Source organism: Prenolepis imparis, unplaced genomic scaffold (assembly GCF_030444845.1).
Source record: "Prenolepis imparis isolate NDT839.2.m4 unplaced genomic scaffold, iyPreImpa1.0 SCAF_9, whole genome shotgun sequence".
Taxonomy (NCBI): Eukaryota; Metazoa; Arthropoda; class Insecta; order Hymenoptera; family Formicidae; genus Prenolepis; species Prenolepis imparis.
Window position 1 is genome coordinate 4,396,544 of NW_028141167.1, and position 19,728 is coordinate 4,416,271.

At 36.5% G+C, this 19,728-nt stretch overlaps 2 protein-coding genes across 3 annotated transcripts in view; both read left to right on the plus strand.

Annotated features, from left to right (window-relative positions):
- LOC145940273 (uncharacterized) overlaps positions 1 to 19,728 on the plus strand; it is a 33,653-nt gene that overhangs the window by 3,072 nt on the left and 10,853 nt on the right. The gene's annotated exons all lie outside the window — the stretch shown is intronic.
- Positions 6,454 to 15,908, plus strand: LOC145940562 (calmodulin-lysine N-methyltransferase). The gene is made up of 2 exons (XM_083045874.1): positions 6,454 to 8,507; positions 11,335 to 15,908. The coding sequence occupies exons 1-2, from the start codon at positions 7,854 to 7,856 to the stop codon at positions 11,692 to 11,694; spliced, it is 1,014 nt and encodes a 337-aa protein (XP_082902000.1). The 5' UTR covers positions 6,454 to 7,853; the 3' UTR covers positions 11,695 to 15,908.

A 19,728-nucleotide genomic window follows, 5' to 3' on the forward strand; every position in this document is an offset into this window, starting at 1 on the left:
GATTTACTTTTAAATCTATAATTGTATTAGATAAATAAGATCAAAGTTCGTTCATTGATTCGCGTTCGTTTCTCTTTGAGATTGTTTTATTAACTCTTTTGGAAGAGAACTTTGGAGTAGAATTCGCGAAAGACTATTTCGGGAAGCAATTTCTCTTTCGAGTGTTATTTTGTCTGAATTTTTTATTATTTTTATTCCCTCTACACTTACAAACAAAATCCTATTCGCCGCTTACTATGTTTTCATTTTACTGCACGTATAGCTTACACAGTCACAGCCCCCGTATCTGCTAAAAATACAACTTCCTTGACACTCGTGTGGCGTTATCTCGATTCTCACCTGCGTAAACCTGGTACCCTATCGCAATAAAGCCACATGCTAACCATATACCGAAATTAGAATCGTTTGACTATCTAAGCAGAGTTTTTCCCGTTATGAAACATACGCGATGTCTTGAAAAAAAATGTGCAAATAAAAAGCACGTGTTTTTTTCGAAGAATCTTATACAAACTGCCTTTTCTTACAATTAGCGAAAGTTAGTAAAAAGCTGCATCTTTAGATTAAGCAAAGTTTATATAATTTGAAGTAAAATTATTTTAATTATATTTAATCTCATTGTCAGCAATCCTTCAAAATTTATTTTCATAGAGATTTATTTTTTCTTGGTCAGTATACAAGCACCAATGCTTTCGCGCACGAAGTATCGATCGAATAGTATCGATCATCTATTAAATTCGAACGTCCTATACGCACCTGTCATAACTACATCTGTAATTGTGTCGAGTTGCATAAAATGATGCATCGTTCTTGGTGACGATAGCGGCTCCATTGTCCGCTTCATCGTATCTACTTCTGTCCTTAATAACCGAATGTGGGGCCCGTCATTGGCCAACACAGCCGCTTTTGCTTACAATTGCCGGTGAACCCCGTCGAAAAGGAAAAGATGTGTCTTCGCGACGACGGTGTCTCTCCTCCTTCGAACGTCACCGACGTCGTTCACGTCGTCACGTAACTTTCCTGACCCGAGATCGAGACGCCTAGACGCATTGCGTCCCTGCTTTTGCCAGAGAAACGCCGCAATACCGTCTTACCACGTCTACATTGCGACAGCTTGTCTTCATTTTACTCTCTTTCTCCCTTCTCCTCTCTTAGCGATTTTTCTTTCCGGTGACTTTTTGTAATTTTTCAAATTTGCTTCCGCTAGACACATTCGCGTAATAATATTTCTATCCCCATTTTTAAAAACTTATATTAGGGCATCATGGGGCAAAACACTATCATATATAATTTTTACTATAAATTCTTTGACTGATTTAAAATTGACTTTTCTTAAATATATATATATATATATATATATATATATAATATTTTTAAATAATAAAAAGAATTGTGTGAAAATAAGAATTAAATGAGATATAAGATTAAATATAATTTTAGATATTCGGTACTTTTTATTGCATTTGTAGTCTGCGATTCTTCGTGGTTCAGAGAAACCAATCAGAGAAACCAATTTCCATACGATTTGGCGGAATCTGCAGATCTGCAGATTATATTACGATTAGGCAACTCCAGCGAGTCGCACACTACCATAAATCTAATCTTTTTACATTATAAATATAATGATAATTAAATTTACATGAACGAACATTTGATATCAAATATGATTACGATATCTATTTAAAAAAAATCTTCTGTGTACAAGTAAATTATATTTTATTTAAAGGATTAATTAAAAGATATTTCATGACACATAGAATTATTATCCATGACAAATTTCATGTGTGAATTGACATGAGTTTTTCAAAGTACTTTATAAACTTAGAAACATTATTCTTAAGAATAAAGCTAAGAATTCTATAATTATAATATATACATATAACATAAATAATGAATTGTTTAAAAACACAAGAACAACACAAGCGCGCGCTACGCGCGCCTCATTCCTCGATTTTATGTAAAATAGAATGATATTTTTATATTAAGTTTGTTTAAACCTGATTGTGATGCTAATTAAATTTAAAATAAAAATGTTACAAAAATTAAAATAATAATGTTATAAATAATATGTTATAATACTTTAAACTCGAATAATATTTTTTGACAGAAATCAGCTGATAACTGTCAAAAAATATTAATCGAGTTTAAAGTACTATAACATTTTATGTAAAACATATATTATTTTATAATTTTTATTACATACTATTATTTTAAAATTTAATTCATAAATTCTTTAATCAGCTGATTTCTGTCAAAAAATATTAATAAAGCGTTAATTTGCTAATTAAATTTTAAAGTATAATAATAGATTATAAAATTTAAAATAGTAATATGTTGTAAATGTAATATGTTATAATGCCTTATCTGCTATTAATATTTTTGACAGTTATCAGCTGATTCTGTCAAAAAATATTAATTGCAGATAAGGCATTATAACATATTGTGTGTTTACAGTATTACTATTTTAAATTTTATAACTTATTATTACTTTAAAATTTAATTAGCAAATTAACGCTTTATTAGTATTTTTTGACAGAAATCAGCTGATTAAAGCGTTAATTTGCTAATTAAATTTTAAAATAATAATGTTATAAAAATTTAAATAATAATATGTTTTAAATAATATGTTATAATGCTTTATCTGCGATTAATATTTTTGACAGTTATCAGCTGATTTCTATATCATTCTTTTTAACATAAAATCGAGGAATGGCGCGCGCTTGTGTTGTTCTAATCCCTTTCTAAAAAGGCATGTTAAGTGGATTCTCGCAAGTATTGTTGCCTCTTTTTTGCGATGTTGATTAGCTGCCTCGTGCATTTGCGTTGTGCGTTATATTCATAGCATCGAGAGGCTGTTTTCGCGAGGGTTAGCTGTTTGTCAGTTTGTCGAAAATAAAATAAAATAAAATAAAATAATATAAAAGACAGCTGCTCGATGCTATGAATATAACGCACAACGCGAATCGAGACAGCCAATTAGCATCGCGGAAAAGCGACAATAACATGCCTTTTTTAGAAAAGGAAAATGTCCAATCATTTTTTATCTCGAGGATAATATCCTCTTTCTAAAATCTCTCTGAGATTTACGTGCATATCGTTGTCACCGTAAAATCGTTTTACGGTATAAATCGTCAATGCTTGATGTGTAGCGATTTCTCGACTCTCGGCACTCACGATTTCGATTGCCAACTCCGTTTAATCGAATCGCGCCAGTCTTTATGCGCCTGTCTAAGTCCACGTCTTCTCTCTGAAAGCACATTTGCATAGGTACAAATAATAGTATCGCGCATCTTACGTCAGTCGCACATGGCGCGAGTGCTTAAGATGAGATATTTCGCGAGTATGCGTAACAATGCAGGAGAAAAGGAACGGAGATTCTCTCTCAATCGCGCACCGACGTATACATATACAGGCTTGATTAATTGTATATATGAGCAAGCTTTCCTTATAATTGAAAATTCCATTTACAGGAATTCTAATTCACATCTCGCTTTAAGTAATATATCGTACGATATATTATCTTTCTCTTATCGACAGGCATTTTATATATTCAACAATAAAAATGTTTATTCACACACACATTCTAACGGTACAATATAAAATATAATAAAAAATATTGTTTAGAACGCACTAAACAAATAACTCAAACATTTGTTCTTGAATTACGGAATGCGAGGGAAGATATATCTACATTTGCCGCATAGTGCCTAGAGGCTATCGGCTTCACACGTGGAAGGGAAACCACGAGTACCACTGCCAATGGATCCTATTTGTGTCAAACAATATAAAGTAGATAGCATACGTATATATATACCTGCCCGCAGCCTCGGTGCAGTTGCATAAGCGCCGCAGGGGATACGCGTGCGAAAACGTGGGCGCATCGCTGCCGCTCCGCGAAGAGATCACCACCTTGCGCTTTAACGAAATTGAATTTGTGCGCCCGGGCGTACACGGGATTACACGTTTCGAATTCCAATATGAAACATCGCCTTTCGCGAAAAATCCCACCGTTGTGTCTTTCAAGACGAAAAATCGATAAATTATTTAATCGGAAGCTTCTATTTCTTGAGATCTTTTGATAATTTTTTTGAAATATGAAAGTAATTTTAATAATTAACTTATTTTATCTAAATATTTATAAAAAAATATAGACTCAATTTTCTAGTAATTTAATAAAAGTAAAGTTTATATATAATTTGCGAAAAAAATATTCAGTCAATATCACTGTTTATCTACGCTATTGTATAAATATATATATTTATGCATCAATATTATGAATTTATGAATAATTTAAGTCTAGCTCCTTACAGTTAATTTTCTCTTATCAATTATTTTCTCACGAAAAGAAAAATATTGAGCTTTTCCTCTGTAGAGAATTGTAGAAGTTTATTTTTCACTTTTGATATATATGTTTCTTGTATAAATAAACTATGTGATTACGACGGCTGTTTCCACAGACGAATTCGTTCGAAACGATGTCATTGACCGTTGAAAACTCGATTTCGCTATAATTATGACAGAACCGATTCGACGCGCCACGACAGGAAATGTCGGGGAGGAGGGTGGGAGGGGGGACCAATATCTCTTCAAGGTATATAAATATAACGAATCGCGGAGGATTGCACAAATAATTAAAAAGTTCTCTCGAAAATGGATATAAAAGAGCTTAATGGACGTGTGGCTCAACTAGGCAAGTACCGGTGACGTTTTGACGCGTGCTTTATGGTATAAATCGCTAATGGAGCCAGAAACCCGAGCCATCTGCGATAATATAGCGGAGATGTGAAGGACCGTAGACATAGAAATACATTTAGTGCTTCTTTCGGTATCGTCTTTCCGATAGACGCGGATAGACGATTCTTTCTCCCGTTTACTTCCGCGAAATTGGAGAAGTGATTTTATTATCATCGATTATTTGACTATTTCAAGTATTTATAATTTTATAAGATGGCATTCCGTATAATTGCCGTATAAAGGAGAGAAAAACGTACAAATAACCGGAGCAAGCAACGATAAAACTGATTTTCGAGCTTATTCCTAGCAATATGTTTCCGAGGAAATTGAATTTCGTCCGTATTAGCAAGGTCCATGTAAGACAGACTGTAACTGCTGATTACACGTGAATTTATTCACGTAGTAAAGATGAATTTTTTTTCTTTGTAGTAATTTCGCACAATACGTATTTTTAGGCAATAATTGGAATCCATAATTTTTTGTAGGATTTTTGTTGTACATTCTGCCTTTAAATTAGGTATTTATATTAGATCATATATTATTTCATAAATTATATTAATATTACGAAAGAAAACGTAGCTTTTTAATGCATACATGTTCATACCTATGTTCATTTGTTTCGACTGTCATAATTTTGGCTTGCTTCCAAATCTTGTCACCGAGTAAAGAATTATTGAATTCCCTGTGTAAACTTTCTTCTTAAATCTAGAGGGAGATTATTTAAATATTTGTGATCGTAAAAGTATGCAGGTAATATGAAAATTTAATAATTTAATGACTTACGCTTATCTTATTTTATTTTCTGCATCGTTGAAAATTGCGATAAATAAAATGTGTATATTTGTGCACATTTTACTTACATTTTATAATATATAAATTGAGAGATTCATTAAACTCGGTTAATATATTGAGTCGTTGTAGAAGATATTTACTAATATGTAATATATATGTTTCCAATGTTGTTTTTGAATGAAGAATTGTTTAAATTGGATATTTCAGATATAGTACACACATTGCATTTACTTAATAAATTATTCCCTTGTACGTAGATTGATATATCTGAATAAAATGTGCGTTGATATGATTGCGTGATATTAAATGCGGAATAAAATTAATGATCACTTTGTTTCGTTAAGCGCAAAGATATAAATATAAAAAAAATACCTTATATTCATTATATTTACGTGATTAATATTGAGCTGCGCGATGAAAATAAATCGCAGATATCGATGCTCATTTTACTTCCAACCGAGACTAAATAGCGATTACGCGATAAGCGTAAATCGCCTAAATAAACAAGGAGCAATTAACGAATGTGCTCTTCGTCGCTCGTTGCTCGGAAACTTTGGCCAAGATTTAAACATTAATTTAGTGACAGTTTAATGAGTCTGCGTCTTTTGGCACGACGTACCAAAAACGACCAATTACTGATGTTAGAACCAGGCTTATGACACGCTCGGATAGGCCAGCTGTATATTATAACGGGGCATTTTATATCGCCCCCCCTTCTCCCTCTTTCCGCCCTTCTTTCTACTTTTATTATAATAATATATTATCCGATATATCCAGAGATATAAAGCAACGTGTTTGAGTCTTTCCGATCGAGAAATCTGAAATGAAAAATAAAATCGACATAAATAAATCGACGTACGGGAATTTATGAAAGCTGTAAGACGTAAAACCTCGCGTAAAACCAATTATAAGCTGTCGAGGAAAATTTAAAGCGGATGGATTATGGTTTGTTATCAATAGGCAGAAACCCACGCGTCGTTAAAACTTCGTAACTGGAACACCTGTCGAATATTCAACGCAGTTCCGGCGTTTCGTCATCGAGAAGTTATGGCACTCGTAGTTTCGGTAGATTGACGGAACAGGGAGCGTCGTAAAAATAGGAAATAACTAAACTTACAATATACGCGATAGCCGGGAGAAATAATGGTAACATTGAACACGTGCCAACGAAAGCTGTAAACGTCATTGATACTTTAATAGGATATAAAAATAATAATAATCTGATACGCGCGCGAGACAAATGATAAATGAAACCGTATTGCCTGTTTCTATTTTTGTGCGCTGATTTATTATAGCATTATATATTCGAATTTATCTGTCTTACGATCTCGCTCATTCTTCTTTCATCGCTAATGAAATCGCAAACGACAAACATGCTATTTGCTCGGTCAAATCGAATTAATAATTTCCTCCGTTGTGCAAGATGAGGAAAAAGCGCGAGCGTTAACGTTTCATTATTTCACTCGATATATAGCTTGATGCGAATGATAAATTTGTCCGAGCGTCCGCCAGCATATGATCCGTCATACCTCTCTCAAGAAGCTTCGACGAATGTTGGCGTACGTCGTTTCTACGGATTATATATACAGATTCGCTATTGAGAATCCGATCAACCATTGAGCTTCTTGAGAAATCTTGGAAAAGCTCATCAGGCTAATTCGGAGCCACGCGGCGGCTCGAATCCTGAGCGATAGCGCGCCGGAAGATCTTTGTACGAAAGTGCGACAGACACACACGACGTCGGGGAACATCCGCGGAGAGACGTGCAAAAGGTGAACCGGCCGCAAGGAAATAGAAGAGAGAGAGTAAACGAGGAGTCGCGCAGGCGCCGATCCAACGCTCGTGGAGAACGCTTGTCGTCCGCGTGGCGCGAGTTAGAACTTGACTTGGTGCTTTTAGTCTTGGCCCGTCCCTTCGTCCATCCCCGTCCTTGTCGGGCGAGAGCCGCCCCCGTGGGGCCAACTACTGTCCGAAGGGGAATTATGTGTCTGGACCGATCGCCGGAAGAAGGACGGCGACGCCGATTCCCTTCGATTCCGAACCGGCGTACCATCACCATCGACGATAAGCGATAAAGAGGACCACGCGTCTTTGTTCCCACGTGCCTTCCACGATGAGTTCGCAGCAGCGCGATTTCGCGACGAAATCTTGATAAAGTTTTCCATGAAATTTCTTGCGTAAACATTCGCAACGTGATTGTAAACAAAAGGCTTCAAGAAACAACAGGAGGATAATCTCTTCACTGAAATACAAAGATAATATTGAGAGAAACCTGAAAGAGGTGTGCGGAGACATTATATCGAATTTCGATCGATGCTCTTGATCGCGACATGTCGCAGGAGATTTTACCCCGTCGAGAAGCACCTTCGATCGAGACGAACGACGATCGCATCTCCAAGAAAAGCACTCGTGCTCAGCGTCGATGGCGCATTCTGGCCAGGGCGCTGACAGGCTCGCCGGAGCCGATCGGCAGCGAGTCCGACGAGGAAGTGTCGGTGAGACGATTCACCAGCTTCGGCCTGTTCGAGTGCTCGCCGCTGATAAACGCGCCAGCTGATGGCGAGTCCACCTGGTGCGAGTACTCGGCCCGGCTGGACAACCGGTCGTACGACGTGCAGATACGTCGAATAAGCAAGTGCTTCACCGCGAGCGAACTGATCGGCTTCAACAACACCGGCAACGTGTGCGTCTGGCCGTCCGAGGAGTGTCTGGCCTACTATCTGCTGAGGAACCGCGGCCTCTGCCGAAACCGCAGCGTTCTCGAACTCGGTGGCGGGATGAGCTGCCTCGCCGGCGTCCTCGCGGCTAAGTATTGCAATCCCAGCGCCGTGACGCTCACGGACGGCAACGTGACCAGCGTCGAGAGCGTGCGCTGCATCGTCGCCAGGAATGACATGACGCATCTGGTCGAGTGCGGCGTCGTGCAGTGGGCCCGGGCCGCCAGGGCCCTTAGACAGGCAGCGGTCAATGGCAACCGTGTTAAGGTGAATGTCCAATTTCGAGATATCGCTCTCTCGAATTAGTCTGGGATTACTCTCTCTCTCTCTCTCTCTCTCTCTCTCGAAGCTAAGATTAAAGCGTGGTTAAAATAGCGCGAGGTAAAGGCGAGAAAGATTTTCAAACCTTTTATATCAAAGAAATGCTCGATAGATCGATAGGTTTCTCGAATTTTATTTTGATGAGTTTTGGTAATTTCTGTATCTATAAAACTTTCTTCTTTTATCGATTCTCTCTCTTTTGATTCGTGCGCTGTATTTTTTTTTATATAAATACACATTAATTCAACATCTTTATTTTCTCAATATGAAACGTGTTTCCATCGTTTTTCGATAAGCCGTATTCCATCAGATCGCTGTGAACAGAAGGCCGCGAGCGCGCAATAAAACACATGTGAAAAAAAGCACATTCTCAAAGCAACATCGCGGAGCGATATTAAAGCTTGACAGGAATACTGCAGCAGTGGCACGTGTTGCCACAAAGAAACCGGAAATTAAATATCGAAGATATTAATAAAAAAGGCATTTTTTTTAGCTTTTACATGATGCAAGCCTATATTATAATGTAAATAAAAATCCAGTCGTGTCATTAAAAACTAACAATAAGAGTAGAGAATAAATTTAAAAAATGTTCGTAAACAAATAATAAGAAATATATTGCGTATGTCGAAAATTTTTGTAAAACGGATTCCGGGAATGTATCGTGGAAATGCGAAAAACATTAAGCGTCCGCATTTGTAGTCGAGCTCCGAGGATCTGCAGATGTGACATTGGGAATTGAAGGGTCAACTTCGCTAATCGCGGCCGCCAGAATTTCGCGTGGTCGCCGCGACTTTATCACGGTCGAATAACGCGTCTCGTAAACTCTTAAGTCCGACGTGATCCGCATCGGTGATGAGAACGAGGACGACGAGGTTCGCTAACCGTCGGATCGTCGACACGCCCGGTTTCGCGGTTGCAGGTTCTATGCGTTACGATCAGTGAGTCATCGCGGTCATCGCGAGTCGATGAATGGAACAATTGAGGCCTTCTGCCGTAAAGTCATCGGGAATCCCGATTCTAGAATAAACGATAAATGGAGAACAGAGATTGCCGATCGTGCGACGACGAGTAGTAGAGTCTGATATTTTCGCGAAGAAGCTGTATCGAGTAAGTCGGGAAACAAAAAAGATTTTGACATTTGGCAAAATGATAAGTTCGAGTAATCTTTTTAAATTTACGCGACATCCGTGAAATAGACATCGTGTGAATAAAGCATGTTTCGCAAAGCATGTGCTATGTCACAGGGTCACGTAACGCCGAAGACACGCGCTATTTCGAATTGTTTCGAATTGCTGCATATTTCGAAATGTCATGATATCATAATATACCTATCACAGTTTATCTAGCAAATATCTTCGAAAACAAACATGGAAAGAGAACCTACCTTTAATATAATCCTTGTGCTTTAATTTATTTAATAATATCAGATAAAAGTTTAATTCGTAATAAAATAATATTTAATAAATTAATATTTAGAAATTAGCTTTTTATTGAATGAAGAATCTTTCTACAGATTAAATATTCAATATACACATAATTTTTCATTGTATTTTTATATATAAGATATTATGATACTGTTTTAATATTGCTCTAATTTTTTAAATATTTTTATAGTATATAAAAAGATAAAAAGGATAAGTAGACAAAAAATATATATTTTGTACGCGTGTGTATCTTCCTCTCTTCGTATAAATAAACCCACATGGGAGTGTGGAATCCCCGTACGATCGTTGTGATACCCGGCTCGGATATATGGACGCACATTCGGACATTTCCGGCTAAACTTCAGCTCCATTTCCGGTAGCCTCCATAACGTAGCCTCGACGTTCTTCCGGTAGCTCGTAATGTTTTGTGTTCTTTTTCATGGGAAATTTCCGCTTGGCAGGGATCGATCAGAATTGTGCATCGTCGAAACAAAATCGAAGATTGTTCGAGCGATTGACCAAGATTAATTGCAAAAACGGATATTCGACTTCACTCGTCCATCTACGCGAAAACTACTTTCGAATTTATCTGAAAAATCCGACGTTGAACGATTGAACGTTTTTTCAACGTATCTGACATTTGCTATTGGTTCCTCTATCTTTTTTTTTTAGTTTTCTTTATTAAAGACCATATACGGTTTAATTTGATTCAATTGTTTAATTTGATTTTTATTATTTTATTGGCGAATTTAATTATTTTATTGATTAAGTTAAAACTATATAAAACGTATCGCGGATAAGCTTCAGAATATATGTTTCAGAAATTTAATCCGTTCTTTTCAAATCGTTCTTTAACAATCTGCGAAAAAGAAATATCTTTCATATAGATTATTTCTTTCGTAATAAAATATAATATGTTATTGTTTCACAATATTTTAGATGACTATAATATTGTCTTCAGCTCACACAAGAAATTTAATAATTCTTACGATTATCTTTTTTTTATTTCAACGATTTCAAAGATATTAGAGGCTATTAAAAAAGAATTATTTCAAAAATCTTGAAAAATTGTTTTAAAATCGTCTTTTATCCGTTCCGGAAAACAATTATAAGTTTGATTCAAGCCATACATTAGTACAAAGTTTCCAATTTCCTACGAGTTGTGCTAAGCTCTTTTCATAAGTACTTTGTAAATGTACGAGGCGAATCTTGTCCTTTAAATTTGATACGATTTCGAGAGAGCGATACTCGCACTCCGATTTGAATCGGAGATTGGCGAATACACATAAGGGCTTGATCCAGTTCCTAGCAGCTGGACTGAAATCTGGACTCTCGATTTTTCGATATAGACGCGGACAGTCGACGGCGACGAGGACGAGCGACTGCCGTCAAGTTTTTACGACGTGATCCTGAGCGCGGACTGTCTCTTCTTCGACGACGCTCGATTGGACCTGGTGGAGACCATCTACGGCTGGCTAGCCGACGACGGAGTCGCTCTAGTAATGGCGCCCAGACGTGGCACAACATTCCAAAAGTTCGCCGAGGCATCGATCAAACGCGGTTTCATAGCACGACAGACGGAACGGTACGACGACACGGTGTGGTCGCGGCATCTGGAACTGCTGGAGAACAGTCCGGAATACTGTCCGGATCTGCACTATCCGGTGTTACTGGAACTCACGAAGCAAAAGAAAACGCCGCCCGGATGATCGAGCTCGATCGAGGACGATGAGGACGATCAGCCGGACGAGAGCCTCGGCGAGGAATGAAAATGCTTTCGCAAGTGTCTCTTCGATATATACGGATCTTATTCGCGCATATGATAGAACACTGCGGAAAGATTGAATACATATATCGAGTGAAATAAAGAAGTGAGATAAAATTCGCCATATAATAGGACGTAAAGATGCATATATAAGACTGCCTCCATGTCGTCCGGCAATGTCAAGGCCGGTTTTTTATTAGTCTTCTGATAGAACGTTTTGTGCTCGCATGCACTCGCGGATCGATCTTCCTCTGGTACGCATCGTTCCGCATCGTCGCCGCTATCGGAAAACTTCTGTAAGGAAGATCTTCCGTGCGAGAATCATCGAGCTTGAACATGCCCGATCTACCCCTCGCGTGTTAATTAACCCTTGGGTGTTTGCGGTAGATATCCGATACTTTATAGATAAATGCGTAATGGAAGTACAAATATGAAAATTCTATTTGTGCTTTTAACATCTGATTTATTTATTTGCACTTAGTCGCATGTAATTGAATTTTGCAGAGATATTTATTTTTATTCGTATAGCATATTTCGTAATCCGGACATTTACGATAAATGATATGCGGTGTGATGTAACGAATTATAATCCTTCGCTTTAAATTAATTCAGAATATTGCGAGGCCGCCAGAAATTATTTTCGTGAGACTTTGGTATCATTTTACACGCACACATATATCGGGAAACAGAAAACGAGTGCCAAAGTGGTAAATAGAAACTTTCGAATAATTAAACATTCTTTGATGAGGCAGATACATTTAAATTTAAGCTATTTTTAAGCTAAATTTATCTTTAAAATATATTTACATCATAACATACATTGGATGATAAAGATTATATTATATTATAGAGTAGAGCCTTCAATTCGGTCAAAGTGACCGAAGATTAAATAATGTCAGGGATATTAAATCGGCAACATAAATTCTTCAAACAATAAGATATAATGTGTGTGTATATATATATATATATATATATATATATATATATATATATATAAATTGCAAATTATTTCAAGATGGATTATACTGTTCATATTATGTCTTATAATATTCTTCATTTAAGAGATTGAAATGTGTGGCTCTTAATAGAGAAAACTCTTTTTAGACGTACCTGATTTTATATCGAATTGAATAGAAATACATCGGAAAAACGAGTTTCGGACTCGGTATCATTAGAGTCATTTATAATACAGTAACGCAATATCGGCGATTTCATCAATCTTTGATTAAGATTCCAACCTTAAATAAATAAAATGGTTCGAGATACTTCTCCCAGTTCCTCGTTTTTTGCAGTTGACAGGACCAATCGTGTGAGATCGAATAGTGTTTAGATACAACTGAAGTGTAATTGCTAGATCGTTTCCATAGTGTATTGTGTATTCTATTAATTGCACTAAAAGACACTTCCATATTCTATATTCTTGCATAAAAAAGTATCAATATTATCAATTAAGAATTAATGCTATTTGGGTCCAAAAATACAGCGAAACGAAATATTACATGATTACCGATTCAGCATTAGAGACGCTGGATCCACAAACGTAAATAAAATATTAATTGTTACGCTTGTTACTGTAGACACAAATATAGATCGTTATAATCGAAACAATGTAAGGGAGGATAAATTTAAGGAGACTTATAAAAGAGCGATTCTTAATATAGAAATCGACTTTGTCTTGTATGTTGTGTGATAGTTTATTTATTTATTAAGAGGTTCTCGTATGTACTTTGTGACAAAATAATTTTCGAGTATTTCTTAAGTATACTAAACACGTTTTACCTCAAAGGACCAATCTATACGTATATGTACATAGTTAAATCTAGTCAACAGAGAATTGCCAAACTCCCATTCACACGTACCTCCTTATATGGTCTTAGGTGTCCATAATATCTCTCCACTCGTGTAAAGACGGAATTATAATTAATAGGAGCAATTAAATTGTTACATCACGAAATAAAAAATTAATTTTACGAAGAAAATCGATCGATTTTTTTTTCTAACATCCGATTGTCTTCTTCCAACAATCCGAGGTGAAAGCTATAGTCGACATTTTTCCACAGTTGTTTAATCCACGTAGCTAAATGGGGAATTTATGGAATCTTTGTTGTTTGCGAGAGAGCCATTTGTGTATGCGTGCGTACAAAAAATCTCTCTAATAATACATTATTTTCACGTAAAGCGTTTTTTTTTCCTCGCAAAAATCTACGAAGATAATACAATTGTCGCGTTATGCTCGGGTCGCGTGACGATGAAAAACGCCATTGACAAATCTACAACGACGCGATCATGTCAGAATAAATAATACTGTTTAACGTTTATCGAACATCCTGCTTTTCCTTCTGTCTGTCGCGTAATAGCTATATTTGCTCGTTTCGATTCTGTCTGTGTAATCGACTATGTATGTACGTAAGTATCCGTCTTCTCTTCCTCTTTCTGCACATTTGCCAGAACCTGATGCAATCTTCGTCTGGGTCTGCCCGCTTGGTTTCTAGCATCAAGTTAGATTGAGTCGGGTGTCTGTAAAAAAAGTTTTCAAAAGGCACGCGTTTTCGGTCTATAGACTCTGACTTTACGTTGACAATTACGTTGCGATTTATGTAACGCCCAGAAATATCCAATAATAGATCGCGCTTTCAAGAGTTACTAGTCAGCACAGTCAAGCATTTTTCATCTATTTAAAATATTTTAATTTCAGTATTTAAATGTAAACGTTGCGTTTTTTTTTCAATCTATATAATTAAATGATCTAAAATTAAACTCACAGTCACATCGGACAATTAATTATATGAAAATTCCACATTGACGAAACAAAGCGAAGCTAATGACGAAGAAACATTTTTTATTGGACTAAATAATGTGATTTTATAATGCAATCGCACGATTATTCATTTCGTCAATAAATACAAAGATCTCAATTTGCAGATTTAATCTGATTACATCTGACTGCTGGAATCTAATAAAAATGAAAAACCTGATAAATGATTGCGATTAGCATCTGTGTTTCAGTTGACAAATCCGGCAAATATACAAATTGCCTAGGAAAGCAAGATCTCAAGAATATCTCGACTACAATACCGCGTTCGCCAGTTTATTTTATTATCTGCGATATGTTATATGTTTCGTTTCTCCGCAACTACATGTTATTTCGAGCAATACGCGACATGAAGTTATAAATTCGATCGCCCTAGATTCGGCGAAATCAAAATTACGCAGGGTTGTCTCATCAAACCTTATCTCGTATATTTATTTTCCTTACTTTATATTTGTATTAACAGAGTTGTCAGAGACGAAAAGAGATATTTTTAAACAAGAGTCTGTAATCCCCTCGTGACGACCATATCTGCGTTAAAATAACATATTTTTCAATAGTAAGCCTCAGATATTTCGACGTATTATTTAATCTAAATGTCTCTTGAAACAGGTGGCAATTGATAAGGCACGTCATTATATCAGTATATAGTTAGCAGGTGCGAAATTAAGACGCTATTGTCATGAAACTGATATTCGATCATGACTAATCGCAATACAATGTCTTAGGGTCGATGCACATTATTTTTAGATCCGGACATATCGCCACGCTTGCAGCATTCGTAATTATCTTATCCATGGTAGATGATTATAAAAAGGGAGAACACGCGTCGGCGATTCGTTTATATAATTAGATACTTTTCCCGCCGCGCGGCCTCATTAAAATCAGTGTAACTAAGCGTGTGCATGCGTGTCCGGGTTGATCGATCGCGGTAAGTGAATTTTCATTGCGTTCACACAGAGAAGTGGCTTCCACGTCGCCGAGAATAGATTTTTAGCCTACAGCTGCACGAAATTTTTAAGCACGTAAGTGCACTCGTCGCCCAAGTATACTTCGCGTAACGAAGGAAACAGCTGATCGGGATCGAACCTTAAGGAGCCTCTTATAAGAAGCGTCTCTTCGCCAAAAACCTCAGAATGTATTAATCACACTGTCATCAGCCGACGTTCGCTATATTTAATCTCACATTTAGCGACAGCGATTTAATCTTTAATTAAAACGAAATTTCCATTATAACGTTACTGGTATTAATTTAGCGTGAAAGAATTTGAGTTAAATATTACAATTTTAAGTATTAAATTTTCCGTAAAGGGAGATTTATAATATTCAAACTGTGTGCGGAAAAATAAATCTCGGAATAACTAATAATTGCTTCTCCTCAAATAATAATCACAGCGTGTGTGCTGCTGGCAAATAATATTAAATTAAAACCACAATAATAATTTTCATATATAATCACGTAATGTAATTTGTACGCTGTATAAATTAAATTTATTTAAGGAAAGCGTTGGCGGAATCGTGTTTTAATGAAAAGTACAGTAGTTGGCTCATCTTTACGCGCCGTAGCCTCGATTCATTAAATAGCTATTGTAAGATACCATCAGAAAATTCGAAGCTAGAGGTGTGAAAATATAACGTGAGGATTATTAACGTGCGAAATGGGATATCGCGAGGAGATCTCTATAAGGAGGTCAAAACGTCTGTATAGGGAAACTGCAACGACTCCGTCGCGAGCTCGTTAGGGAGGGCCGTTTTATTGGACACACGACGATCAGATTTTTTTTTTTTTTCTTTACACGACGCGATGCAAATAAAACGAACTTAAGTTCGCAGCCATCGTCGCGTCCTCCGCATAATTTCCAACATAAATTTCCGTCGACGAAACTTTCCCGCCAGTATCTTCGCGCTTGGCACTGCAACGTTAAACAACCGTTCGGTTGTTTTACGGCCGACAGATTCGGCCAAAGTAACGGCCGGCTCTACGGCTTTATATATTTTACGAAGCTCATCAGTATACTGTGATCAACTCGTATCCTACATTGTACTTCCCTCGTAAAAATAGAGATTTATCGACGAATATTGTATTTTTGTACTTCTCGAATTTAAGACTATACGCTTCAACAAAAGTGAATGAAATTAAAGATTATCTTCGTTTAATTAATTCTTTACCGAGGGGTTATAGTGTAAATTACCTCAGATTACTTTAAGATTACCTAATACAAATTATGTCCATCATACTTAGAATTTAGAATGGTATCTTTTTCGATTTTATATTCCCTTTTTTTAATTTAAAATTATTCTTAAAGAATTTTTTTAAATATATATTTTAATTGATTTGTTGTAAACAGTAAACATTTTTTCCTATTTTAAAACATTAAAAAAAATTGTTTTGATATATTTTTAAAATATTTTAAAAAATGTTGGGAATGAAAATTTAATTTTTGTTACTGTTAGTTGTTTTCTTTGCAATACATCCATAAAAATAAAGTGCGGTAAAAATGAAAATAATACCGGAATTACCGGCAGAATATTCAATACATGAAAATTGTAATATAGATTTTGTTTTACCGTTAAGTGACGATGGCTTATCAAAAGTTGTAGATAAGAATGCATTTCGCAATTTTTAAATGCTCGTCTGTTCGTGGCCTGAGAGAGAAAGACGTGGTACCGCGAAAACCTAACCACGACAATTCTTAAATTATAGAAAAGCACGTTTTTACGAAGCGTCGACTCTAAAAATCGACTGCAAATGTATATTATTGTAAAAAGATACAATTCATCAATGACATTCACTAAGTTCAAAAATTAAAGATTACCTTAGATTACCTAGAGATTATTTGATATTACCCTTAGATTACTTAGATTTCCTATTAAATTACCCAAGATTACCTGAGAGAATGCTAAAGATTATTTAGAATTACCAAAAATTACCTTGGATTGCGCAAAATTTCTTTTGGATTGCCGCTGAATTACCTAGCCCTTGTACAAAAATTACCTCGGTGACCAACCCCTCGTTCTTTACAAAATTTACTTTAAAGTAAATTTTAAATTTATGCCTTTTTCTCTCTCATTTATATAATTTTAATAATTAAACTATTTTAATTAGTGCTTATAATTAATTAGAATCAATTTTTAGAAGTGTCACATTATCGCTGTAATTATTTCACAAATTATTCATATTTCTTCTAGACGCCCGTACGCCTGAGATTCGTGAAAAATTGAAACGATGATGATTTGGTAGCAAAATAGTCTTTATGGTTGGCAGCAAGCGGTGCCAATATTTATTAGTAAGACGGGTGCTAATGGTTCTGAAACGTTTGTTGCGGCACGCAAAGAAAACTATCGCGGACCTCCACATTTTGGAGGGTATCGCAAGAAAGCGGAATTGAGGCGGCGTCGCACACAGCGTGATATAACGTGCCAGCCACGTGTTAATAATATTTATTTCGACATCGATTTCCCCCGTCCTCTCTTGTTTAAACGCTCGTGTAACATGTATAAACGCAGCGTCGAGAAATACACGCCAGAAATAACACGGCACGGCCCTTCGACGAGCGGCTGCCGATTATTTTACGACCGCCTTTGTTTCGTCCCACAGCCGAGACTAATTGGACGGCCTTTATATAAAAGGAGAGCCAAGTGTGTGTGTCAATTTGTATCTCTTTTCTTTTTCCAGTGTCGGAGAAGTTTGTCTTGTCTCCACACTTCAATCCTTCCCCTTAATGACCAAAATTACAAACTTGCGACAAATGACCGCGTCCGAGTCGAGTTACCGTAAACGAAAAAATCGGCTGAGTTCAGACTCGCGATAGAATTTAATTAAAAATTACAAGGTTACTCGACCACCTAGAACACATTTGGTATAATACGGTCGGGCTATCGTTTCGGAGAGTCCACCGTTTCCGGGTGCATTGTTACGAGGCGAAGCTTACAATTTCGGGGCGAAATCGTTTTCCATCCCCCCTTGTGTCTCTTATCTCGCTTGAATTATCCGCCGTTACAGTAAATTTCGCCGCACGTGGGAATTCCGGGACGTCGCAGGACGTCGGATAAAACCGCCGAGCTCGTTCCCGCCGAGATGGCAATTTATACGGGTACGAAATTACATATCTCACTGACGATGTCTCGCGAAAAAACGGAGCAGTCGATCAATTGAATTTGCATGCACAAATTACCGCTGCGCCGTTCGGGCTGCAATATACATATATATAAAAAAATAACATTCGATTTTACGTGAACAAACTTTTTCCTCTTGTTTTTTCGAAAGAAAAATATTTTTTTATATAATAGAAGCGAATTGCAGTTAAATAATAGCGAATACAATGTTTCGTCTATAAGGTATGATGTTGAAATTACTGTTTTATTTATATTTAATTGGCAAGAACTAAATAACTTGGAGTTGCTCTGATTTTTCGATATATTTGTTGCTCAATTTCCTTGATCCTTTTCTCGGTTTTTCACTCTAAAAATTTTTTAGCGATTATTCCGCGTAATCATTGCCATTATCTCGACGCTAATTATTCGTAATTTCGGATACTCTCAAATGAGATTTTTCACGCCGAGCAATTTTCGACGAATGCGTACGTCATTGTTTGCATTGTTACGACCTATAAACCTATATATCGACAGGATGCGATTGCGCGGGACGTTAAGTGACGTTGATTGTTATCAATGAATGCGCGTCGACGACATACATTATCCTGATATATCGCTCATCATCGTTTGCGGATTTAATATTTACGTGCGCTACATACATACACGTATCATCTACGAAGCGCAGGGGATGAATATAAACGTATTTCAACGATGCAATCTTGCATCGAATGCATTTTTATGACGCAGCTTAATTTTTCTTTTGCCTCTTGTCGTCTGCAACATCCTTCATTGTCAACACATCTCTTTTTTTTTAATAAAATTTTTTTAATAAAATAAAAGTAATAATAAAATGTAAAAAGTCCTTTATATGCAATCAGGCGCGATTATATATTGAACGCAAATCATTTTAAATTTTAAATAGAACCTTCAATGTGGAATTTCATCCGTTTTTCGAGGCAAACTTATTCAGATAATTTATCCGGACTCATGCGAATTGTTGAGAAGTTTTTCTCGCGCTTATTAAACTCGGAAATCGAGACTCGAGGGCTCTCTTCGTCTATTGGGTGCATCGTC

Excerpts from the sequence above, each read along its gene's own strand:
- LOC145940562 (XM_083045874.1), top strand. The coding sequence starts at position 7,854 with ATGTCGCAGGAGATTTTACCCCGTCGAGAAGCACCTTCGATCGAGACG. Across the intron at positions 8,508-11,334 it reads TCAATGGCAACCGTGTTAAG|ACGCGGACAGTCGACGGCGA; the intron begins GTGAATGTCCAA and ends TTTTCGATATAG.